Source organism: Trichomycterus rosablanca, chromosome 16 (assembly GCF_030014385.1).
Source record: "Trichomycterus rosablanca isolate fTriRos1 chromosome 16, fTriRos1.hap1, whole genome shotgun sequence".
NCBI lineage: Eukaryota > Metazoa > Chordata > Actinopteri > Siluriformes > Trichomycteridae > Trichomycterus > Trichomycterus rosablanca.
In genome coordinates this window covers 21,453,135-21,477,333 of record NC_086003.1, presented here as the reverse complement: position 1 = coordinate 21,477,333, position 24,199 = coordinate 21,453,135, and the positions used below count along the sequence as shown (strand labels likewise).

The 24,199-nt window shown below is 43.3% G+C and overlaps 1 protein-coding gene across 3 annotated transcripts in view; it reads left to right on the top strand.

Annotated features, from left to right (window-relative positions):
* Nucleotides 1-23,969, top strand: part of ankhd1 (ankyrin repeat and KH domain containing 1) — a 40,628-nt gene extending 16,659 nt beyond the window's left edge. Inside the window, exons 3-34 of one of the 3 annotated variants that reach the window (XM_063011742.1) lie at nt 976-1,132; nt 2,684-2,831; nt 3,028-3,175; nt 4,708-4,941; nt 5,046-5,140; nt 5,305-5,542; nt 5,666-5,857; nt 6,153-6,262; nt 6,371-6,458; nt 7,818-7,945; nt 8,335-8,478; nt 8,617-8,719; nt 8,874-9,755; nt 9,864-9,997; nt 10,149-10,260; nt 12,247-12,392; nt 12,599-12,741; nt 12,962-13,175; nt 13,279-13,454; nt 13,945-14,107; nt 14,216-14,311; nt 14,419-14,535; nt 15,873-16,038; nt 16,125-16,623; nt 17,930-18,076; nt 18,522-18,671; nt 18,770-20,412; nt 21,098-21,271; nt 21,369-21,623; nt 21,707-21,882; nt 23,038-23,196; nt 23,367-23,969. In XM_063011742.1, the coding sequence (XP_062867812.1) occupies nt 976-1,132; nt 2,684-2,831; nt 3,028-3,175; nt 4,708-4,941; nt 5,046-5,140; nt 5,305-5,542; nt 5,666-5,857; nt 6,153-6,262; nt 6,371-6,458; nt 7,818-7,945; nt 8,335-8,478; nt 8,617-8,719; nt 8,874-9,755; nt 9,864-9,997; nt 10,149-10,260; nt 12,247-12,392; nt 12,599-12,741; nt 12,962-13,175; nt 13,279-13,454; nt 13,945-14,107; nt 14,216-14,311; nt 14,419-14,535; nt 15,873-16,038; nt 16,125-16,623; nt 17,930-18,076; nt 18,522-18,671; nt 18,770-20,412; nt 21,098-21,271; nt 21,369-21,623; nt 21,707-21,882; nt 23,038-23,196; nt 23,367-23,426 (7,397 nt within the window). In that variant the 3' untranslated portion in view covers nt 23,427-23,969. Of the gene's footprint in view, nt 1-975; nt 1,133-2,668; nt 2,832-3,027; nt 3,176-4,707; nt 4,942-5,045; nt 5,141-5,304; nt 5,543-5,665; nt 5,858-6,152; nt 6,263-6,370; nt 6,459-7,817; nt 7,946-8,334; nt 8,479-8,616; nt 8,720-8,873; nt 9,756-9,863; nt 9,998-10,148; nt 10,261-12,246; nt 12,393-12,598; nt 12,742-12,961; nt 13,176-13,278; nt 13,455-13,944; nt 14,108-14,215; nt 14,312-14,418; nt 14,536-15,872; nt 16,039-16,124; nt 16,624-17,929; nt 18,077-18,521; nt 18,672-18,769; nt 20,413-21,097; nt 21,272-21,368; nt 21,624-21,706; nt 21,883-23,037; nt 23,197-23,366 lie in introns of all 3 variants that reach the window. The other 2 variants (XM_063011743.1, XM_063011741.1) reach the window with 2 other exon arrangements.
* Nucleotides 23,970-24,199: the final 230 nt, after the last annotated feature.

The window sequence follows — 24,199 nt, the reverse complement described above, 5'->3', positions numbered from 1 at the left end:
CATTCCTAGCACTGATTTAGAGGTAGTGGTCACTATTTAGCTGCATTGACATCTGATTGGTGGTTTTGGGTTATCACCTGTGCTTAAGATAAAATACTTTTTATATGTAATATAATAATATACAGGGGCTTGTACTACTGTCTAACAGTCTAACATAATTCCTTATGTATCAGATTTGTCAGGTTTAAGCAGATATATTGCTAAAAATGAACAAATCTAAAACATTTAAAATGTGTTTAGTAATAGTTAATGACTAGCCTAACTTGCATGTTGCATTAAAATACCTTTGCGCTGTGTGGTGTGGTCTTTTACTGTCATGACGAAATGATCAAAGTTGCTTTCAGGGGCAGTTTTGGTTGAACAGATGGGTTGGAGTCATGCTAACTTTGCATTTATAAACCTCACTTCTCCATTTTTTAGCTTTTTGTTTGGACATAATTCAGTTTTACTTATACATGTGACAGAATCAGATCTCTATGTTAGGATGTGATTATATTGAAATGTTGGTCGAATGACGGACTTAAAGGATCTTGTACGCTCCTCATGAATTGTGCTGGCAAAAGAGCAGATTGTGGCAAGCTGCTGTTTAGAATAATTATAACTGTAAAACTGAGGCTGTAGCTGCTTTTTGGGGTTTGTGGATCACATTCAAATTAAGTCTATGACCTATGTAACTTGGTAAACCAAGTCAACATTTACCTTTATGGAGTTAGCCTCACCTAGTGTACTCCTTAGTTTGACAGTTATTTATTATTATAATTTAACTGTAAATCTGGACAGAATTATTGTGCATTTTACCAGTCTGCATGGATTTTCAGCATTACTAACCTCACTGTGTTTTCTTGTGTGTGTGTGTGTGTGTGTGTGTATGTGTGTTGTGTGGGGTTGCGTGCCTGTGCGACTTGTTCCTGCACTAACTCTGGTTGCCTTTGGCCTTGGATGCTGTGGTTTGCTGGTGTGTGGCTGATGCTGCAGGCATTGGTAAACTGTCCACTGCCGATGGCAAAGCCTTCGCAGATCCCGAGGTGCTGCGCCGGCTGACGTCGTCGGTGAGCTGCGCGCTGGACGAAGCCGCTGCCGCCCTTACCCGCATGAGGGCCGAAAACACACTCAACGCCAGCCAGGCAGACAAGTAGGCATCTCCTCTCACCTACACCCATCATATTCTTAATCTTTTTCAGGCATAGTACTTACTGTCATTCAGCTTCTTACATAACTCAAAACTATTTATGCTCAAACAAAGAAAATGGGCAATGATAAAGCCTGGAATATATGTATAAACTAGATATTAATGATTAACTGGTAACTAAGAATGACACAGAATTTATTGTCAATGCTCTTGGTAAAAATGTGATCTAAATTCAATTCCAACAGCTGACGTCAATTGAATTGAGAGCGGAGATAGTGATCTCTATTTCTTTCACCAAACTGAGACTTTTAGTGCGCATGGGCTACTTCTGGGTACAGCCGTGAAAAGCGCCACAGTTCTAACCCCAACTGGAAAACGTATTATTACTTACTCATTATTTGAATCACAAACAATGGAACCGTTACACAATAAAACATGTACACACACAGTTTAAGGTGGAAACAATTAATCCCCCAAACAAGGATTTGCAGCTATAAACTATGAAAAGTAGAATGAAGTATTTGAGTAGCAGTATATTTCAATACTTCTCAGTTATTCAAACCCTATAATATAGCTGATCTTAACCTACTGCTAGTTTGTATGACCTAAATTTGTGCAATATACACTGATCAACCATAACATTAAAACCACCTTCTTGTTTCTACACTCATTGTCCATTTTATCAGCTTCACTTACCATATAGAAGCACTTTGTAGTTCTACAATTACTGACTGTAGTCCATCTGTTTCTTTGCATTCTTTGTTAGCCCCCTTTCATGCTGTTCTTCAATGGTCAGGACCGCCACAGGACCACCACAGAGCACTGCAGTGACACTGACATGGTGGTGGTGTGTTGTGCTGGTATGAGTGGATCAGACACAGCAGCGCTGCTGGAGTTTTTAATACCATGTCCACTCACTGTCCACCCTATTAGACACTCCTACCTAGTTGGTCCACCTTGTAGATGTAAAGTCAGAGACGATCGCTCAACTATTGCTGCTGTTTGAATTGGTCATCTTCTAGACCTTCATCAGTGGTCACAAAATGCTTCCCACGGGGTGCTGTTGGCTGGATGTTTTTGGTTGGTGGACTTTTCTCAGTCCAGCAGTGACAGTGAGGTGTTTAAAAACTCCATCGGCATTGCTGTGTCTTATCCACTCATACCAGCACAACACACACTAACACACCACCACCATGTCAGTGTTACTGCAGTGCTGAGAATGATCCACTACCCAAATAATACCTGTTCTGTAGTGGTCCTGGGAGAGTCCTGACCATTGAAAAACAGACAAACTAGTCAGCAGTTGTTTTCAAAATCAGCTGTCTTAAAGGAAACCCTTCAGTATAAAAGGGTTAACATAAATGGAGTAGCTCTTGTTTTGTATGTTCTAACCATATATAGCCAGCTAGTGTTTAAACATTCACTGATCTTAAAGCAGAACCTAGTATAGTTCTACTTGTTTTTTAGAATAATTTGCTTCTTGAAGTGGTCAGTGTAGCTAGCTTAGCTTTGCCTGCACAGTCGCGGTAATTGTAGCAGTCTGGTTATTTTTAGCCGTAGCCTGCCTGAGGCCTGCTCTGACGGGGATGTAAACGCAGTGAAGAAGCTCCTGGATGAGGGCCACAGCGTCAACGAGCACACAGAAGAAGGAGAGAGCTTGCTCTGTCTGGCCTGCTCTGCTGGGTACTATGAGCTTGCGCAGGTACGATTCTTTCACACACAACTGCTCTGTTATGCAGCTGCCAAACTAACAAGCACTTCATCCCTAAGCTTGTTTTCACTCTGAATCTTGCTATTAAAGTAAAACTTTTTCCGTGTGAACTCGTCTCTTTTGTTGAATTCATAGTATAACTTCTTCTTTTGTTTAGTGTTATTATTATTATTTGTAATTTGTGCAGGTCTTATTGGCCATGCATGCTAATGTAGAGGACAGAGGCATCAAGGGAGACATCACACCCCTAATGGCTGCTGCTAGTGGAGGTTACGTAGACATCGTCAAACTGCTTCTGGTTCATGGAGCTGACGTCAACGCACAGTCCTCTTCAGGTACAGTGACTAGTTCTTTTCAAAGTTTGGTACAAAAGTGCTACAATTATTAGCAAAAATCTGTATTATGTAAACATGTACATTTATTTACATTTCATTAGGTTAACTATCGTTACATAGTCTGTAATCAATCATGTTGTAGGGTGGTTTTATAAATGTATTTATTAATTTGAAAGAACACTTTTCTTCATGTTGCTTTGTCAAGGCAGCAACCTAAATCAGAGTAGTGCACTTTGTAGTATGCAGGCATTGTCAAACCATGCTTTTATATGCACTCTCTAATGTCTTTAGAGATTAGAATGCAGCCTGGTGTGAATCAGTGAATTTTCTTGACATGTTCAGTTGCCGCAAACCAAAAGTAATTATGCCACTCATATACTTGAGTCACATTAAACCAAAGACCAGGCAAAAATCCCAGGTCATTTAATGTCTCACACACTTTTTATTTAAACTGACGTACATTTGTGAGCAACTAGGAGTTAAGGGCCTAGCTCAGAAGCCTAACCCAATAACCTTTTGATCACTAGTCCAGCACCTTAACCGCTGAGGTACCACTGGCCACCCAGGTTACTGACATTTTGAATATGGCTTAATTTAATGGAGATCAAAGTGTGCTGTCTACATCACATTTTAATAATGAGATTACTGGCAGAGCCTTGGTTTAATCAGTTTATTAGTGTGCACATAAGCGCTCTCATTGTTAACATATTATTTACAGTGACACGAAGGCTATAATGCAAATCTCAGTAAACTAACTTATATTCTGACTTTGACTTACCTTACAAGGTAAAAAGAGGTAAACATTGATCCCTCCACTGAAGTTACCAAAAGCTGTTCATCAGATAAATAGTCCATGTTATAGATTTGAACAAACATTGAGTAATCTTGTTTGTATGGACCTCAGGTTCTGTACATTTGGCCATGTATGAAGATGTGTTTTTTTTAACCTATGTTTTTAAGTCTCTGTATGGTATGGCAAGCTCTGATACAGAACCGTGTGTAGTAGTGGTCCCCTCCTGAGACTGAGACTTGAGTTATGTGATTGGATTGATTGGATTTATTATTTGTGTCTTGAGGAAACTACAGATGTTTATTATAAAAGAAAGAGGGTATACTGTTTTGGTATTTTGTAAACAATTCTTGTAATTTGGGCACTCGAGTGCTGGGCAGTCTAACATGCTAGCATAACACTTGTTTGGGTGGGTGGTTAGGGTGGTGTCACTTGGAGCCTAGCGAGGCTCTCGGTGCACGGTGCGCCTCAATGTGGAAACCCAACACTGGCAGGTGATAAGAACTGATTGATTGGACACGTGGCGGAGGGGTTGTGTGGTGATCTGGCTCTTCTTGTTTAGATCGGGGGTTGTGCAAACAGCAGCAGATTCACAATCTGAAATTGGAAATTACAAGATGCAAAGATAAAGGGGGCAGGGGTCTAGCGATTTAAACAGGAAGAATTATTAGATGATTTAAAAAATGTGTTTGCTGCATTTGTACTGTAGAGCTTTGGTTAACATTTTTGCACTGTTTTATAGGTAACACGGCACTGACGTATGCTTGTGCTGGTGGGTTCCTGGACGTTGTAAAGGTTCTGCTAAAGGAGGGAGCCAACATTGAAGATCACAATGAGAACGGCCACACACCTCTGATGGAGGCGGCCAGTGCAGGCCATGTGGAGGTGGCGCGTGTGCTTCTGGAATACGGTGCTGGGATCAACACACACTCCAACGAGTTTAAAGAAAGTGCGCTCACACTGGCGTGTTATAAAGGTGTGTGTGTGTGGCACAGTGAAAAGCACAGTGTGCAGTTTATGTTTACATATCCAGTCTTGTATATGCTGTTTAAGAAGTGACTGTTTCTGGTTTTGGCACAGGGCACCTGGACATGGTGCGGTTTCTTTTGGAGGCAGGAGCTGACCAGGAACACAAGACAGATGAAATGCACACAGCTCTCATGGAAGCCTGCATGGTAAGAAACTCTCTGTTCTTCATTAATTTAATTATTTTGTAATTTTTTAATGACATTACTGCACAATCACATTAACCTAACTCTTGGCAAAAGTTTATTGAGGATAGTTTTTTAAGCTATACCCATTCATGGCTCATAAACTCTTTGTCATGTGGTTTGTGTAGGATGGTCATGTAGAGGTGGCGAGATTGCTTTTGGACAGCGGTGCACAGGTGAACATGCCAGCCGATTCGTTCGAGTCTCCGCTGACCTTGGCGGCCTGCGGAGGGCATGTAGAACTGGCAGCTCTGCTGATCGAAAGAGGCGCCAATCTGGAGGAGGTCAACGATGAGGGCTACACACCTCTCATGGAGGCTGCACGTGAGGGCCATGAGGAGATGGTGGCTCTGCTTCTGGCACAAGGTATACTAATGAGCACGAATTACAAGACTAGACTGGTAAAAAACAAACCCAAAAAAAACCATTTTGTTGTGCATAAGTATGTAAGTACTCGTCAACTTACGATGGTTCATTTGCTATGAATAGGTGCAAACATCAACGCTCAGACGGAAGAGACACAGGAGACGGCGCTGACGCTTGCCTGCTGCGGGGGCTTTCTAGAGGTGGCTGACTTTCTCATCAAGGCAGGAGCAGACATTGAGCTTGGATGCTCAACTCCACTAATGGAGGCGGCACAGGAGGGGCATCTAGAGCTGGTCAAGTACCTGTTGGCTGCCGGTGAGCCTGCTTTTGAATTGCCTCTCTATTTCTAAGCTAAATCTGTTCGCATTACCTCTCTTGCTCTTGAAGCACTCAAGCCCATCATTGCTGAGACACGATTGTCTGTGTCTCTTGGGAGGGTTGGTGGAAAGGGATTCCTAATCACTGCTGGGTGCATGCACAGAGATGGTGATTAATGATAAGCAGTTCTAGATTGAGAGAAAAGGCGGGAAATGCAGAAATAGATCAGAACTCAGTTGCTCCTATAATAAAGTTGTGAGGCTAATGCAGGTCTGCATTTCATTGTGTTCAGGAGCTAACGTTCATGCCACCACGGCAACGGGGGACACAGCACTGACGTATGCCTGTGAAAACGGACACACAGATGTGGCTGATGTGCTGCTCCAGACTGGTGCTGACCTGGTAAATGTCTTTTTTTATATTGGTTTCCTAGTGTGTTGTATGCAGTTTTTTACACTGTGCCCTTGTTCTCTATACTGACATGTTTCTTTTTTATTTAATGCTTTTTAGGAACATGAGTCAGAGGGTGGAAGGACGCCACTGATGAAAGCAGCCAGGGCAGGACACCTCTGCACTGTACAGTTCCTAATCAGTAAAGGTGAGTGTCTTTATCCCCAAGCTTTGTCGAACATTTTATTCCACAACCCATGGCTATAAACACAAAGTCCCTCTTCATCTGTTGTTATAACAGCCTCCACTGTTTTGGAAAGTTTCTGTGGGAATTTCACCCATTCTGCCCATTCATTTTTTAGGGCAGACACTGATGTTGGATAAAATGTCTGGCTAACACATCGCATTCCAATTTTTCATATTGCTGATTATATGGGTTGAGGTCAAGATTCTGTGCAGGCCACAGGAGTTTCTTCACACACAACTTGTTTAACCATGTCCTTATAGAGCATGTTTTGTACACAGTGACACTGTCATTCTGCAATAGGAAAGGGCCTTTCCCCAACTGTCGCCAAAGTTATTTGATTTAATGCACCTGCTAGTAACTGGTGTGGCTGAAAGTGGAAGCACAATGCCTTTAATTGACAGCGGTAGCCTGGTATGAAGAGCTTTGTGCTGTCAACTGGAAGATTGTGGGTTTGAATCCAAGCTCTGACATGCAGCCACTGTTGGGCCCTTGAGCAAGGCCCTTAACCCCATGGGCGCTGTACGATGGCTGACCCTGTGCTCCGACCCCAGCTTCCAATAATGCTGGAATATGCAAAAAGCATTTTATTCTACTGTACATGTGTATATGTACACATGACTAATACAGGCTTGTAATTTGTAATATACATATGTACATTTCATTTAAATCATTGTCTTTGTGTATCCTAGCTTATTTGAAAGCTGGGGTCAGAGAGCAGGGTCTGCAGGCCGCAAAACCCAAAAATAAGGAGGGCTGTCCACAAACTTTTGGCCATAGTGTACTTTCTGTGCTTCACTGCACAACTGAGCCAGCCCAATTAAAAAACCTCATTGTGTTTAATAGAGGCAAATGCAAACCCACACTCTAGTAATTATAATACTTCCATTATTGTGACACTGCAAAAATAAGATTTGTGATTCAGCCCATGTTTCTTAGCAGGCTGGCGAACTGCTAATAAATTGAATTGGTTAGCGGTAGACATGAGTGAGGTGTTATTAAAAGGAGCGGGTTTGACTGCACCAATTATAAAGGATATGAAACACTGGTTTCTGCTCCTGACATTTCTGTGATCAATCAATAAGCAACAAACTTTATTACACTTTAAAGGTTGACTTTGAAACAGGAAACTTTGTGCAGCATCTTATAAGCTCATGGTGATGTCACGTTTCAGTGACTTTATTCATTTATTTAGTTGGAATTAAAAAAATTCTGCCTCAGTATGCACACCTGGGTGAAAATAGTAATAAATAATGCAGTGCTAAGTAATATTTTACTATCATTGTTATTTATTTTTAATATTCACTAATGTTGTGTCTGCAGGTGCTAATGTAAACAGAGCGACGGCTAATAACGATCACACGGTAGTGTCTCTGGCGTGTGCTGGAGGCCACCTGGCTGTTGTGGAGCTGTTGCTGGCCCATGGTGCAGACCCTACTCACAGACTGAAGGTAAGCTAATCCTAACTTCTTATGCTAATTTGTGGCTTGTGTCAATGTCGGTTGCCATTTCACCCAAAAACGGACCAGGATGAGTTCCATTTATCAATCCTCTAAACATATGCTGCTGCCTGGTTGGAATGAAAACCTGCAGTCACATGCAAGGTTTCTTACTGACTTAAAATTACTGTGGTGTAAGAATGAACAGTTTGTCTCAAACAAACATCTTGGTATAAAATCTGATCACCTGACTTTACAAAGAATTTCACAGCCCAAAAGCTAATACAAACATTTGACTTGTCCTAAAGTGTCCTGAAACCTTAGTTCATTTGTATTTTTCTGTGATCTGTATGTGTTTACTCTATTGGATTCTAATTAGTGTTCATCACTCCTCTTTCCAGGATGGCTCCACAATGTTGATTGAAGCTGCTAAGGGTGGTCACACCAATGTGGTGTCCTATTTGCTAGACTACCCAAACAACATTTTGTCTGTCCCCGCGCCGGATCTGTCCCAGCTAACGCCCCCCTCCCACGACACATCTCAGGTAAAGTCTTTAATTACACAAGCCTTCGCATTTATCCATCTGAGACCTTTTAGGCCTCCTTTCTTGTTAATTTAAGCCATGCCATGTTTTCGAGGGAGATGCGGTTCCTTAATATGTGATCTTTCTTTTGATCCACAGGCTCCTCGAGTCCCATTCCAAGCCCTGGCCATGGTGGTACCCCCTCAGGAGCCAGACAGCGTGCCCTCCACCATTGCCACTCCCCCGCCGGCTACAAACAAAGGTTTATTTTTTATTAACCCTGAATATGTAGTGTCAGCAAGGTCACAGGTGGTTAACATGATGAATCCAATGCTTTTGTTGCTATGTATATAGCTATTAATCTGACCCTAATTCAGTGTTAGTGTTACCTGACCACTACATGTTTTGCCCTTCAGTTATGTCCAAGCAAAGACTGAGCTCACTTCAGAGCAATGCAGTGGCCACAGCGGGGCTAGATGCCGACCTCCTGCCCCCCTTTCACCCGTACCAGCCACTGGAGTGCATTGTGGAAGAGACCGAGGGCAAGCTAAACGAACTGGGCCAGCGCATCAGTGCCATCGAGAAGGCCCAGCTGCAGTCACTGGAGCTGATCCAGGGCGAGCCGCTCACCAAAGACAAGATTGAGGAGCTGAAGAAGAACCGTGAAGAGCAGGTGCAGAAAAAGAAAAAGATCCTCAAGGAGCTGCAGAAGGTGGAGCGGCAGCTGCAGCTTAAAACGCAGCAGCAGTTTACCAAAGAGTACATGGAGCCCAAGGTGAAAGAGGACCCGGGCCAGACGGCAGGGGTGGAGGCGCCCGGCACACCCCTGCCACCGCAAGCCACGCAGCTGGGCTCCAGTTCCATCGTCGAGGACGATAACAGCATTGAGGACCACCAGCCCGGCCCTGCCAGCGACGAAGAGGACGAGGGGGACGAAGACGACGAGGATGAGGACGACGACGAGGGAGACTCCACCGAGCTGCCACAGGTCGACACCATTCTGTACCGAGATGGAGGACAACAGCCGCCGCCTCCTCCTCAGCCCCATGGCTTGCAAGCTTCCCCATCTCCCCCTCTGCAATCCAGCTTTGTCCCCATTCAGCCCATGAACGTGCAGCAGTCCACAGACTTTGGCAGTGCAGAATACCCCAGCAGCAGCAGCCCTGATCTGCAGAGGGTAATGTTGGGCCAGCAGTTGTCGGGACTTGGGCCCGGTCTCCTTGCGCAGTCACCGGACGGCCTAATGGTGGCGACGCCTGCACAGACACTCCATGACACGCTAGATGACATCATGGCAGGTGTGTGGCCGGCCTTTCATTTGCTTAATTTAATCAATTTTAACCATTTTTTTTTACATTAGTACCATTTTTTTGTAACTAACTGTACACTTGGATTCCCCTCTGCAGCAGTGAGCAGCAGAGTGCCTATGTTGAACACTACGACCTCACCCATACCTCAGCCCTCAACACAGACGCCCATGAACACTGTCTCCCCGCCCTCCATGCTTCCACTCTATCCATCTGTAGACATCGACGCACACGTAAGCCTAAAGTTCATACCGATGTTGTGTTTCTAGCCAAAACCGATTCATTTGAGGGTTTGCAAAAGAAAACAGGACTGTAAAACTGACTAAAGTATGAGCAGGGCTGTGTGTATTGCAAGTGGTTCACTTTTATTTCTCTTGCTTTCAGACGGAGAGCAATCATGACACTGCTCTGACCCTGGCCTGTGCAGGTGGCCATGAGGAACTGGTGTCTGTTCTCATTGCGCGAGGGGCCAACATCGAGCACCGAGATAAAAAAGGTTAGGCTTTACTCACACCAATAGTAATTTGTAATATTTTAGTAAGTGTATTAACAGTGGTGCTCAGGGTGGCACAGGGTTAGCCCACCACCGCTGAGGTTTGAATCTTGGCATCAATGGGCACAATTGACTGTTCCTATGTAAGAGAGAAAAAGGATCATTTATTGCCACCGATTTATTGTGGTTGTACCGTTGCGGCCTCTGTTTGTCTGGTTGGGCGTCAGCACTGGATATAGATGATCTGAGAAGCTTAGTGTTTCTCTTTGAGCATAATGCAGCTCTCTCTGGGACTTTATTGAATGCAGAGTTAAAAAGGTAAAAAGATGTGAATGTCTGGGGGGGTGAGCATGCTATATGGTGTCATATTTTCTACACCAGCTGTCTTAGATCTGCTCCTAATTCAAATCAGTTGTTATGTGCTCATTGGCTAATTTTTGACATTCTTAATAGGCATGTTTACTAAAAACGTTTCTAAGGCATCAGTAGTATACTCTTTTTGCAATGCATTTTTGCAATACTATGCAAACAAGACTCGCCAAACGATGACACCAAAGAGGTGTGCTGCCAATGTTTTTTTTACAGTCAGATTTTTTCCAGTTGTTTATTTAGATACAACTAAATCAAATCCATAACAGACAAAGTAACAACTATAACATCTCAATTACAGTATATGGCCAATTTGGACACCTGATCATTAATTTAGAGTGATCCCTGTGATCTTTTCAGCTATAACAGCCACCACATTTCTGAGAAGGCTTCTCACAAAACTTTGTGCCCTTTGAATTGCTGGGTACTGATGTTGGTCAAGCAAGCCTCAATTAATGATTCAGTTCATTCCAAAGCTGTTCAGTGGTGCTGATGTTCGAGCTCTGTGAAGGCACAGTTGCACATTGGCACAGTTATGCTGGAACATTTATAGGCCCTTTCTTAAACTGTTGATGCGAAGTTGGAAGCATACAAGGTCCTTTTTATAATTGATGTATTACACCTGTTAGCTACTGTTGTTGCTGAAACACATGGATTCAATAATTAGTAGGGGTGTCCTGATACTTTAGTCCATCTGGTGTATTGCTGATTTCTTAGTTTGCCCTGATATTTAAAATACATTTTTATTCAGAAGAACCAGGCCAATGTTCTCTTGTCTAAATATACAGATCTTGTTTATTTTGAAGGTAAACAGTTTTCCTCAAGAACAGAAAAGCCTGTGTAACACCAGTAATACTTCCTAACACCAGTATTTTTCCTTAAAGTTATTTATAAGAAAACGTCACTGTATCTAGCTGGGGAAAGAACTCTGCACCCAAGAAATCAGTGTGACACTGTATACTAGAAGGTGCAAGATTTCATTGACTAGTAGTGTAGAACAGATGCATTTTCCATGTTTTTAATCCAGTTTGCTTAAGCTTTTTTGTCAAAAATTATTTTAATGGGAAAAAACATTGTACTTGCTTGGACTACACAACTTTGATTGCATTGTAATTTTAAATAGCTAATCATGATTATCTTTAAAGCTGCACTTTTTTAAAATTAACATTCATTTTTAGTAGCCATTTGAGGGTCACAGTGACTCTGAAGGCCATCCTATTAATACCAAGTGCAAGCTGTTAATTCTCCCTGGGTGTGAGGAACATCAGAAATCCCACGCTCTTATTCTACAAATCTAAAAAACACTGATTCCTGCAGTGAATGTTTTCATAATGCCATGTTGTCATATTTATGACAAACAGTACATGCACACCTACATTCAATTTTATGTAACCACTCCACCTACTGGCTGGTTTTTAGGGGACAGAGCAAAACAAGTGATCACATGGTACATGACAGATAACAACGTTAAAATTGCTTCAGATTAATTTAGGTGGGCATAATTGTAACCCAAGTTCCCAAAACTACCCAGTTTAGATTTCATGCTTTGATTTTAAAAATAATAATAAAAAATTTTCTTCTAACCTTTTTGTCCCTTTGTGTTTTTCCTTACATCTACAGGCTTCACCCCTCTGATCCTTGCTGCCACGGCAGGTCATGTCGGCGTTGTAGAGATCCTCTTAGATAAAGGAGGAGATATTGAGGCTCAGTCTGAGAGGACCAAAGACACCCCTCTCTCCCTGGCCTGCTCAGGTGGCAGACAAGAGGTGTGTTTTAACAACATAAGATCTAAAATGACCATTTTCTAGTGTGATTAGACCGAGTGCAAAGTGTAGATTTGAGTCAAGACCAAACTGTTTAGAAACATTGGTTTTGGTGGTTTGTGTACCTCTACCCCCTTCGAAATTTCTCAAGCTACTTATAGTTGCATGGGTTGATTCTTCAGAAAGTAAGTTTAAACATTTGTGTGCAGGTGGTGGAACTGTTGCTTCTCCGCGGCGCTAACAAAGAGCATCGGAACGTGTCAGACTACACTCCGCTTAGCCTGGCTGCGTCAGGGGGCTACGTCAACATCATTAAAATTCTCCTCAACGCTGGAGCCGAGATCAATTCCAGGTTAGCAAATCTAGCTGTAGTTTATGCAACTTTCTGTAGTTCCTCAGTATGAAGAATGCTCGTCTTTATGACATCTGACTGGGGCACTGAGCAATTTTCATAAAAATAAAAGAAAACCTTGATTAGTATCATTTTATTGTATCATATTGTATTGTAAATCTACCTGAGGCACATCTCTTTCATTTTAATGAGCTTTGTTTTTTTATTTATGATTTTATAGGACTGGCAGCAAGCTGGGCATCTCTCCTCTAATGCTGGCTGCCATGAATGGCCATGTACCTGCGGTAAAGCTGCTGCTGGACATGGGCTCCGACATCAATGCTCAGATTGAAACCAATCGTAACACAGCGCTAACGCTGGCCTGCTTTCAGGGGCGTGCTGAGGTGGTCAGCCTGTTGCTGGACCGCAAGGCTAATGTGGAACACCGAGCTAAGGTCAGTCACTGCTATTTCAATAGATTTTTGACTTCTACTACAGCAAAAAAAAATTCCCTTTATTTTATTAAACACTCACTTATCTCTAACCTCTTTTTCTCAGACGGGACTCACACCTCTTATGGAAGCTGCTTCGGGCGGCTATGCTGAGGTGGGCCGTGTGCTGCTGGATAAGGGTGCGGATGTCAATGCCCCTCCTGTCCCCTCCTCTCGTGACACAGCTCTCACCATCGCCGCAGACAAGGGCCACTACAAGTTCTGTGAGCTTCTCATTAACAGGTATGCAGACCTGACTGTGCCAGGTGGCACAGTGGGATATTCCGCTAGCACACCAGCACTGAGATTCTGAACACCCTGGTTTGAATCTCTGCTCTGCTACTGGTTGGGTGGGTGCCATCTAGCAGGCACAATTGGCAGTGCCTGCACAGACAAAACTGGCCTGGTTAGCAGACAGAGGTGCCTGTTCAATCCACCGAGGCACGGGCAAAAAAGAAGGGTTTGAGGGACGGCGCATGCCTCGGAGGGGGCGTGGAGCAGGCAGATATACCCTCCTAAAATGCAATCGGCATCCCCAGCAGCGGAAGACTAATTGGCTATGCTAAACTGGGAGAAAAATTAAGAAAACGCATAAATAAATAGAAAAAAAAATTATGTCTATGTCAGCATGATAATTCAACCAGCCAATCCATTCGTAAGGGTGGTTGCATATTTTTTTTAATTTTTTTTAATTTTTAATGATGTTGCTCTTTTTTCCTGTCCATTCCTGCAGGGGAGCTCACATCGACGTGCGCAATAAGAAGGGGAACACTCCTCTGTGGCTAGCTGCAAATGGGGGCCATTTCGATGTGGTGCAGCTGCTGGTGCAGGCAGGAGCAGATGTTGATGCAGCAGACAACCGCAAGATCACACCTCTCATGGCAGCATTCCGCAAGGTAAGCAAAACAGCTTTTCCAGGCTTATCCAGCCTCTTTACCATGTCATTGCTTGGTGAGCAAATAAAGTCAGTTGTCTTTATTTATTTATTTCTTTTTTTATTTTAGGGGCATGTGAAAGTGGTCCAGTACTTGGTGAAGGAGGTGAATCAGTTCCCCTCTGACATCGAATGCATGAGATACATCGCCACTATCGCAGACAAGGTATTAGATTCATTTTGGACCAAATAGACTTTAAATTTGAAGCTTTCTGTGTTCGAATGTGAGGTTTTAACGCTTGGCTGATCTGTCTTATCTGTTTTTCATTTCAGGAGCTGCTAAAGAAGTGTCATCAGTGCATGGAGACCATAGTCAAAGCCAAAGACCAACAGGCTGCTGAGGCTAACAAGAACGCAAGCATTCTGTTAAAGGAGCTTGATCTTGAAAAGGTGTGTTAAAGGGTTTATACTGCTTGGACTTTACATTACAGTTAGGCCTTGAAGGAGGGTTGAAAAGATCAAAGGATGAGAGATCAAAGCACACTGAGCTGCATGGCACATACTACAATGTAATGGTAAAGAATTAACCACTGTAATTATCTTCTGCTTACTGGGAAGTGTGGGAGGATGTAATGGTGTGTTGGTAATGTTCTAGTGAAATTTTATACAAACAATGGATTAGTTCAAATTTAAAGAACTACATAGTAATGGGGCTTTTAATGCTCCTCACTCACGACTGTTATAATAACTGGTTAATGCACTGGAGGATTGCAAGCAGCACCAAGTACAGCACAAAAAAATGCTGCAGTTCTTCTGTTAAAATTGTAAAATAACTATTATCCAAAAATTAAATGCATTGTATGAGCCAAATAATTATTAAGTGAGACTTTTATGCACGGCAAAGGTAAAACTAAATAATAATAAACTAACATGCATCTATAAAAGTAAACATCAACATAAATATTTTTAGTACACTTACTTTCTAAGACTAAGTGATGTGTATATATTATTAAATATTAATGCTCCACTTTAATATACTACATACCTGTAACATCATCTTCCCTCATCACATCCATAAATCTCCTCCTTGGTCTTACTCCCCTCTGGCGGCTCCATCCTCAGCAGCTTCTTCTAATATTACTCTCATAACTCCTCTGCACATGCCCAAACCATCTCACCTAACTTTGTCTTTAAACCATCCTACCTGTGCTGTCCCTCTAATGAACTTGTTCCTAATCTTGAAACAATGGGAATCACAGCATCGTCATCTCTGCCACTTTCAGCTCCCTCTCCTGTCTTTAAGGCAGTGCCATGGCCTCCAAGCCATATAACATAGCAGGCGTCAGTGCTGTCTTGTAAATTCACTCCACCCAGCTTTCATTTTCATGTTTTCACTGTTAAAACTAATATATTATACTTTGATGATTACATGACACAGCTTCTGTTGCACTCTTAATATGGAAGCTAAACTGAAATAACCATTGTGTTCACGTAGTAAAATAAAATGGTTGGTGTACATAGGGTAAACAAAGTTTACTTTCAGCCCATTCAGTTACCAACAAAAGTTTGATTAATGACAAGCTTTCTGCACTGAACATGTGGTGTTTGTATACATTTGCAACAAATGAACAAGCAGGAGAGCATTAAAAACCTTTCTCAACTTGCATTATAAATAAAATTGTTGTAAATGGTATGTTAATACCTTCGGGTCTGGGCCCCTTTTATTTATTTTTTACATTACTTGAACTGATTCCATGTTTTGCTTTTTTTTTCCTGCTTGACTATAGTCCCGTGAAGAAAGCAAAAAACAAGCTTTGGCAGCGAAGAGAGAGAAGCGCAAAGAGAAGCGCAAGAAGAAGAAAGAGGAGCAAAAGAAGAAGCTTGAGGAAGAGGAGGCCAAAGTGAAGGATACGTTTTTTGAGACACAGGACCAGAAGGAAGACTCTGCTGATGGTACGTGTGTTACTTTGCTTGTCTGTCTGTATTAAATATAGTTGTGTAGTATTTTGATTTATTAATTACTACTTTCTCATCTGCAGAGCCAGAGGTCCCTATCGAGCCCCCGAGCGCCACTACCACCACGACTATCGGCATCTCCGCCACCTCCACCACCTTCACTAATGCCTTTGGGAAGAAGCGAGCCAACATTGTTACAACGCCCAGCACTAATCGAAAAAATAAAAAGAACAAGACCACACCCAGTGAGCCTATCATCCTACAAGACCCCCAGGTGGCGCTGGCGCAACAGAAAGCAGACAGAAACAAGATCCATGGCGAGCCTCGAGGCGGTGGGGCACCTGGTGGCACCAGTGACTCGGACAACCTGGATAGCACAGACTGCAACAGTGAAAGCAGCAACGGCAGTAAAAGCCAGGAGATGACTGACATAATGCCCTCGTCCACCTTGTTCTCTTCCTCAACCCCTGCAGGGTCAAGCCAGCAACTGGGTGAGAAGAGACTGGGTGAGAAGAGACCGGCTCCATCACATCCCTTTTCTCGGGAGGAGAAGGTCACCGTGTCCATTTCCAAACCACAGAAGTAAGATTTGTTTTATTTTTTCTGTTTATTTATGCAATTTCTCCTGTTTGAGCGTATCCGTTGCTGGGGATCCCGATTGCGTTCGAGGAGGGTATATTTGCCTGCTCCATGCCCCTTCCGATGTGTGCACAGTCCCTCAACCCCTTCTTTTTCGCCTGTGCAGAAGTGGATGAGCCTTGTGTGCGAATTCACCAAGGCAGGGGTGAAAAAGAAGGGGTTGAAGGGCTGTGCACATGTCGGAAGGGGTGTGGAGCAGGCATATGTACCCTCAGTACCCTCACCAGCAGACTCGGTGGCCAATTTTGTCTGCTGCAGGCACTGCCAATTGTGCCTGCTAGATGGCGCCCAGCCAACCTGTAGCGGAGCTGAGATTCAGACCAAGGTGTTCAGAATCTCAGAGCTGGTGTGCTAGCAGAATATCCCGCTTTGTCACCTGGGCAAGATTAGTTTCACCAGCACAGGCAGACTGTGTTTTGGGTTAAACTGACTTGGCTGTTGGATTAGAAAGGCTCATATTGCTGCTATAGCAAGCGTAAGAATGCTTTCCATAAACGAATGCTTTAAGTCTTAGAACGAATGAATGTATGCCACAGCAGATCATTTGTCCACATATTTTATTTGGCACTAAGGATACACTGATATGTGTCCCCCTAATGACTAATCACGTACCACCATGTGCCTTCTATATTTGTGAGCCCATCCTGTGATTAGAACCCTGCTTCTACCAGCAGCAGGTTGTTACCATTACACCACACAAGCTTAACTTAATTAAATGTTTACTATTTAAACATTTAGCTTAACTAAATGTGTTTTGGCATTTTCTCCATGTATTGTGCAATTGTAGAAATGTAGCTAGCAGTAAAGATTTAGCCAGTAATTTACTTTACTGTAAAGTCACAGTACTGGTCATCTTACATTGATCAGGCAGGACAGATTTTTTAGTACTACATAACATTCCTGCTTTATGAATTGGTGGTAGATTGGTAGATTATTGTACAAAACATATGTGAGTATACATAAGAAATACATATACTATATCTAAAAATATGTGCAATATGTGACATTTCATATAATTTTTTTAAGATACAGAAGTCGAGGCAATGTTTAGAAATGCTGAAATGCTAAAAGAATCCAAATGATTTTAAACCCCAAACAAAATCTACTTCTGTAGTTTACATTTTACCCCATGCACCTTTAAGTATATGGGTGGTTATCAGTAGAAAACATTGCAACATTTTTATTGTTATTTTAGTTTTTTAGTGCTTGCCAGGAGTAAATGTTATTATCTATATATGATTTTTCACAGACCTCATGACATTATTATTGACAGTTCCCTGCCGTCATCCTTCAAGACCATTTCACTGCCCGTCACCTCACCCAACAGCAAGATGAACCTCACTAGTCCCAAAAGGGGCCAGAAGAGAGAGGAAGGATGGAAGGAGGTCGTCCGAAGGTAAGCAAAACAGTTTGTAATTTACAAACTTAAGGGAAAATAAATATTTGTGTTGAGGGCGCTCAGGTGGTGCAGCGGAAAAAATGTGCTAAGATCTTAAGCTATTATGTTAGAATCTCGGCTCTGCTATCTGCCAACCGGTCACCTACACAGACTTGATTGGCTATTTCTGAAGGAGTGTGATCAGATGGAATTCCTCATCACTGCTGCAGTTGCGCCTGCGCAGAGACTGTAAATAATGTACAGCAGTGCGTGACTCTGTGTGCGATACCGATGCCTCGTGCAGGAGGGGGTGTGTGTTAGGTACAGCCGTCCTTGTTCTGGATAGGGGTCTGCAGCAGTAAAGGAGAGATACAAATGGGTAATTGGATACGACTACATTATGAGAAAAAGGGATAAATGCATAGATAACATTTTAACAAATATTTGATGTGATGTGTTTTAGGTCAAAGAAGCTCTCAGTACCAGCCTCTGTCGTGTCTCGGATCATGGGCAGAGGTGGCTGCAATATCACAGCTATTCAAGATGTGACGGGTGCACACATAGATGTTGACAAACAGAAGGACAAGAATGGCGAGAGAATGATCACTATCAGGTACATGCCTTCATTTCATTTAGTTCAGAGTCATTGCACTACACTTTGATTAATCAAAAAGATATTAATACATCCTATCTTGTGCCTCCGTTTTTTAGAGGTGGAACAGAGTCTACACGATATGCTGTCCAGCTGATCAATGCGCTGATCCAGGACCCCGCCAAAGAGCTGGAGGACTTAATACCTCGTAACCATATTCGCCAGCCTGGCACTAACACCAAAATCTGCTCCACCTACACCACCTCCACTGGGGCCACCAGCACTACCGCGGCCAATTCAAAAGTTGTGCCCTCCTCCAGTATGTCCTTTCAGTCCTCCAACAACTCAACCACTCAGCAGCCTGGCAAGTTATGTAAAATGTCGGCTCCTGGAGTCAGACCCCCTTTCGTCTCTCTGCCACCACTGGCTTACACCCATCCCCAGCTGGCTCTGATAGCAGCCCAGACCATGCACCAGATCCGTCACCCACGTCTGCCCATGGCACAGTTTGGTGGCACCTTCTCTCCTTCGCCTAATACATGGGGCCCTTTCCCTGTGCGTCCTGTGAGCCCCGGCAGTGCCAACAGCTCGCCCAAACACAGTGGCAATGCTGTTCCACGTCCTTCAAACTCCGCTCCTTGTACCGCAGAGCATCCTGCACCGTTGTCGAGTGCTCCCGTCACCCCTGGTTCAACTGCCTCACCTACAAGCACTGCCCCCTCAAAAACACCCACGCCCACGTCTGTAAAGAAGCAACTCTTTGCTGCTGAGCCCAAGTCCGGATCCGCATCTGTAGCGACCACTACCGCCAGCAGTACTCTTGCTACTCAGGCTCCTCCTGTGACGACCACCTGTTCTCCTACCACTCCCACAACCCCTCCACCTTTGCCCACCCCTATCGCCCCACCTACACAGCATCATTCAGCGCCCAAGCAAGACCTCTCGACAGCTGGTACTCCTGCTAAAGAAAAGCCAGCCACTGATCTGGCTGTTCCTGTTTCCAGCTCCCTCTGTGAGGCTTCAAGTCCCTCAGCCACCCTGCACTTCCCTGTATCTCCCTCAGCACAACCTACGCTGCCTGTGCAAGTGGAGGGCAGGCAGCAGCTGCCCATGCCATTCTCCTCCAACACAGAGCCTAGCTCCTCATCTACATCACAACCTGGTGTCATCCTGCCTGTCTCTCGACCCGGACCACCCAGTACAGTCAGCAGCACTGTCACGATTACCAGCAGCACCTTAACACACTACTCTACGCCTGCTGCACAAGGTGTGTCGCCACGATTGCAGCCTCCTACGCCGTACTACCCAATGGCACCCGGAGCCCCGTTGCAGGAGCAGCAGTCTGTCTTTGTGCCTCCAGGTCCACCACAGGAGCCTCACAAACAGCAACAGCCCGCTCAGCCCAGCTTGGCCCCAGCAAACATGCCACCCACATCACTTCAGATGTCCTCCACTATGGGTATGATGAATGGCTCAAAGATGCATATTCACAGTGGCAAGGGTCAGATGCCACCCAACTTTGGCCCTGCGGCTCTTTTCAATCACTTCTCGAGCATTTTCGAAAGTAACCAGGTTGGCAACAACCAGGTGTGGGGGGGATCCTGCCACCTTTCTACGTGCAATCCTCCAGAACAGCCCTACAACGGCCCACCTGCCTACATAAGTGGAATGGGCCAGATAGAGAGTGCTATGCCCCCTCCCGATGGATCCAAGGCCCCAGGATATCGCTGCACGTCCCAGAGAATAGTCTCTAGTCCTATTGGTGAGTGATACCCCTATGCATGCTCTCAAAACATGCTGCAAAACTAACTCAACTTTATTGTTCATAAGCAGACTCTGTCTTTGACATGATTATAACTTAAAAGGCACATGGAGTTAAGTGAACCTAGCCAGTGTGGACTGCACCCTTAGTGTCATACCCAAGCCTAGAAAAATAGAAGGGGTTGCGGCAGGAAGGATATCCGGTGTAAAAACTGTGCCAAATCAAATATTCGGTGCAATGATCCGCTGTGGTGACCTAGATACAGGAGCAACCAAAAAGAATCATTTATTCAGTCTAAACTTATTTTATTGATCAACTAATGTTGGGTAAAATTGTACTTTCTATATGACATACAAGTCACTCAGCAATCCAATAAAATATAAATTGCCCCAAATGTTCTTTGACCAGTAAGTGACCTATTGTAGTTTGTGTGGATATGTCATTGAGTCGATTTCCAATCAGTTTCTTTTTTTGTCTAGTGTGTAGTCTACTAAAACAGACTGCTGTTGTTTTTGTGGTGGGTCTAAAGCCATGTGATGGAATGGCACTGGTCCAGTGTGCATTGCCAAAAGTTTCCATCTGTTCCATCCAAAATCGCGCAAAGATCCAGTGACATGGCATTTGTCAGTACCATTGTCACTTGTAACTTGACTCCTAGTCTGACTTGTAGCTTTTTGTTTCTTAGGCATGCACCCAATGGACCCCACAGGCAACGCAATCTCCTCTTCCACTGCACTCACCAGCTTTACTACAAGCATGTCAGCCAGCCCTGTGTTTCTTCAAGGCCCTGCTCCCGTTGGTACACCATCTTTCAGCCGCCAGCACTTTTCCCCTCATCCATGGAGCGCCTCCACATCCTGTATGGATACATTGACATTTATGTAAAATAAAAATGGATAGATACTTCACATTCCACACAATGTTTTTAACAAGCACATTTTTATTGTTATTTTCAGGTGAGTCTCCGGCGCCCTCTGTGTCATCTGGAGCGTCTTCCCCCTTGTGCACATCCACTGTGACACATGCGCTGATCCAAGCCAAGCCCAGCAGTTCCAGCCAGCAAGATCGCAAAGTGCCCCCGCCTATCGGCACAGAACGCCTGGCTCGGATTCGGCAGACTGGCTCTGTTAACCACACCATCTTACCCACCAGTTATACACCGCCGGTTGGACAGGGTGGCATATGGTCTTTTGGAGTCGGCAGTGCATCTGGTAAGTGAACAGCAGGGGAAAAGATTTTATTTACGGCCTTTGCGTTATTGATTGAAGTACTTAACTACCGTTGTTCTTTACAGAGGCAATGTCGGGCTGGTCTCAGCCGATGATGGGAGGGCCTGTGATGCACCAGCAGATGCAGGAGCAATCAGCTTTTTCTCAGCACCAGGCTATGGAGCGTGATGATACTGGCATTGTGGCTCCATCCAATACCTTCCATCAGCCCATGCCCACCAACTTCATGGATTTTCCAAAGGTTAGAGGCATTTAGATTTAAAGGCATTTAGCATAGCATGCTTTAAATAATAAGTTTGTAATTATGGTTTTATAGCATTTGGCAGTTTAGAAATTCGTGAAGTCACCATTTTACCTAACTACTGAACAATAATCCACAAACAAAATATACACCATCAAAGGCAGGAATTATTATATTAGCGTTGGATTGTTTGTTTGTTTATTAGGATTTTAACGTCATTTTTTTACACTTTGGTTACATTCATGACATGAACGGTAGTTACTCATTACAAGGTTCATCACTTCTCAAGGTTATATCAAACACAGTCATGGACAATTTAGTGACTCCAATTCACCTCACTTGCATGTCTTTGGACTGTGGGAGGAAACCCACACAGACACGGGGAGAACATGCAAACCCCACACAGGAAGGACCCGGACCGCCCCATCTGGGGATCGAACCCAGGACCTTCTTGCTGTGAGGCGACAGTGCTACCCACTTAGCCACTGTGCTGCCCTATTAGCATTGGCATTTCTACATCTCGTTTTATACATTGCTAATTGGCACCCACTAACAGGACCTCATACACAACAGCAACTGATCTGGGAGGGTAAGGCTAACTTTTGCTTCATCCCAGTTACTTGAAATCGGATGAGCTGTAGTTCATGCCGTCATTAAGCAGATGTTTGAACCATGTTTCAATGAGGGTCCTATTTGCCTTTTATCTAAACCTAGACATTGGTTAGGGTCACATGATGATGATGGAGGACAGAAATGCCTCTTCTTTCACTGAGCAATGGTATGTGGCCTATCAAGATATACCCAGACTTTCCAGGTGACCCGGACTCCGTGAATTAGGATGAAGCGGTTACTAAAGGCTAGCCAATAAATATAAAGTATAAAAATTGTGGCTTTTGTAGTTTCATTTGGAACACAATTATTAGATAGAAATGAGCTTGGGAACTACACAGTTGCTTGGATATTTCCGAGACATATTTAATGCTGTTCTGTCATACCTTAAATACAGGTGGTAGCTGTCATGATTCATTATTTAATTTTAATAATGGTATTTTTGATGTATTTTAGTAAAACTATATTAATGTAATGTAAATTCATGTAATTTAACATATTCTTTAAAATTATGTTTAAATAAGAAATATTTGTGTATCTTAATAGGGGTTGCCAATGTATGGAGGCACGATGATCCCACCCCATCCTCAGATGGCTGAGGGTCCTGGAGGCCCCATATACAATGGGCTTCACACCACTGACCCTGCCTGGAACCCAATCCTAAAAGTCATGCCCAGCTCGGCTGAGAATTCAGACCCACAGCAGGTAACGCTTGTTTTCTTTTAGGGCTTGTTAAAATATCTGTAGTTGTTTAGGTGAAGTTTTTATTTATTTATTTATATTAAATGCTCTTATTGACATAAGAAGTAGAAAGAAAATAATGAAGCGTGTTTTGTTTGTTACTTTTTCTAACTGGTAAAATCTTGTCGTTTCAGGTCTGGCCTGGGACTTGGGCCCCACACGTGGGAAATGTGCATCTGAATCATGTCAACTAAACCCAAAAACAAACCTAGAGTCCGAGAGGCATAGGAGCAGTAACAAGACGTACACGTTAAAGAACAAGATAATTACCTAATTACCAAATGTTAACCTAGGAGTGTCCCCTTAAAAGTAGAAGAGTTATGAAATTTGAGAGACGGACACCTTTGATGTGCCTAACTAAAAAGAGAGAGGGAGAGAGAGAATCCAGTGTGGGCTTTAACATGTTCACCACCGTCTATGAACAAATCGATTGCCTGTGCAACAGGATACATTTTGAGTAGCATAGCCATTTTGACATTTAAGCCCCACATAAAGCATTCTTGGTCTGCAGGGCTCAATAATAGGACAGTGCGCTATTTATTCTCGGCCAAGACCTAGATGATTACAGAGAGAGAGAAAAATCAGACCTTTTAGAGTGGTAAATACATGTATAATTGTTTACATACTTAAAAAGGGTAAATGAGAGTAAATTTCATGTCGTATAGTGGCTCTACTTTATGTAGCCTGTATTAATGTGAAATATTTACCTTAATATTCAATAAAAAGTTGGAAATGTACAGTTGTTGTCGTGATTCAGCGATTTTGAAGTCATTTGTTTGACGGCAGCCTTCATGTAATTTGCAGATAGGACATCATGACGTGTATCAGGATTTCAAATTCTTGCATACATTTATCATTGGTTTGCTGAAAATATGTTAGGTCAAAAAACAAAAGCAAGTTTTAAGTTTGAATTTCAGCTCTGCTATTTACAAATCTCTTCATTAAAGCTATCCTGATCCCTCTTCAT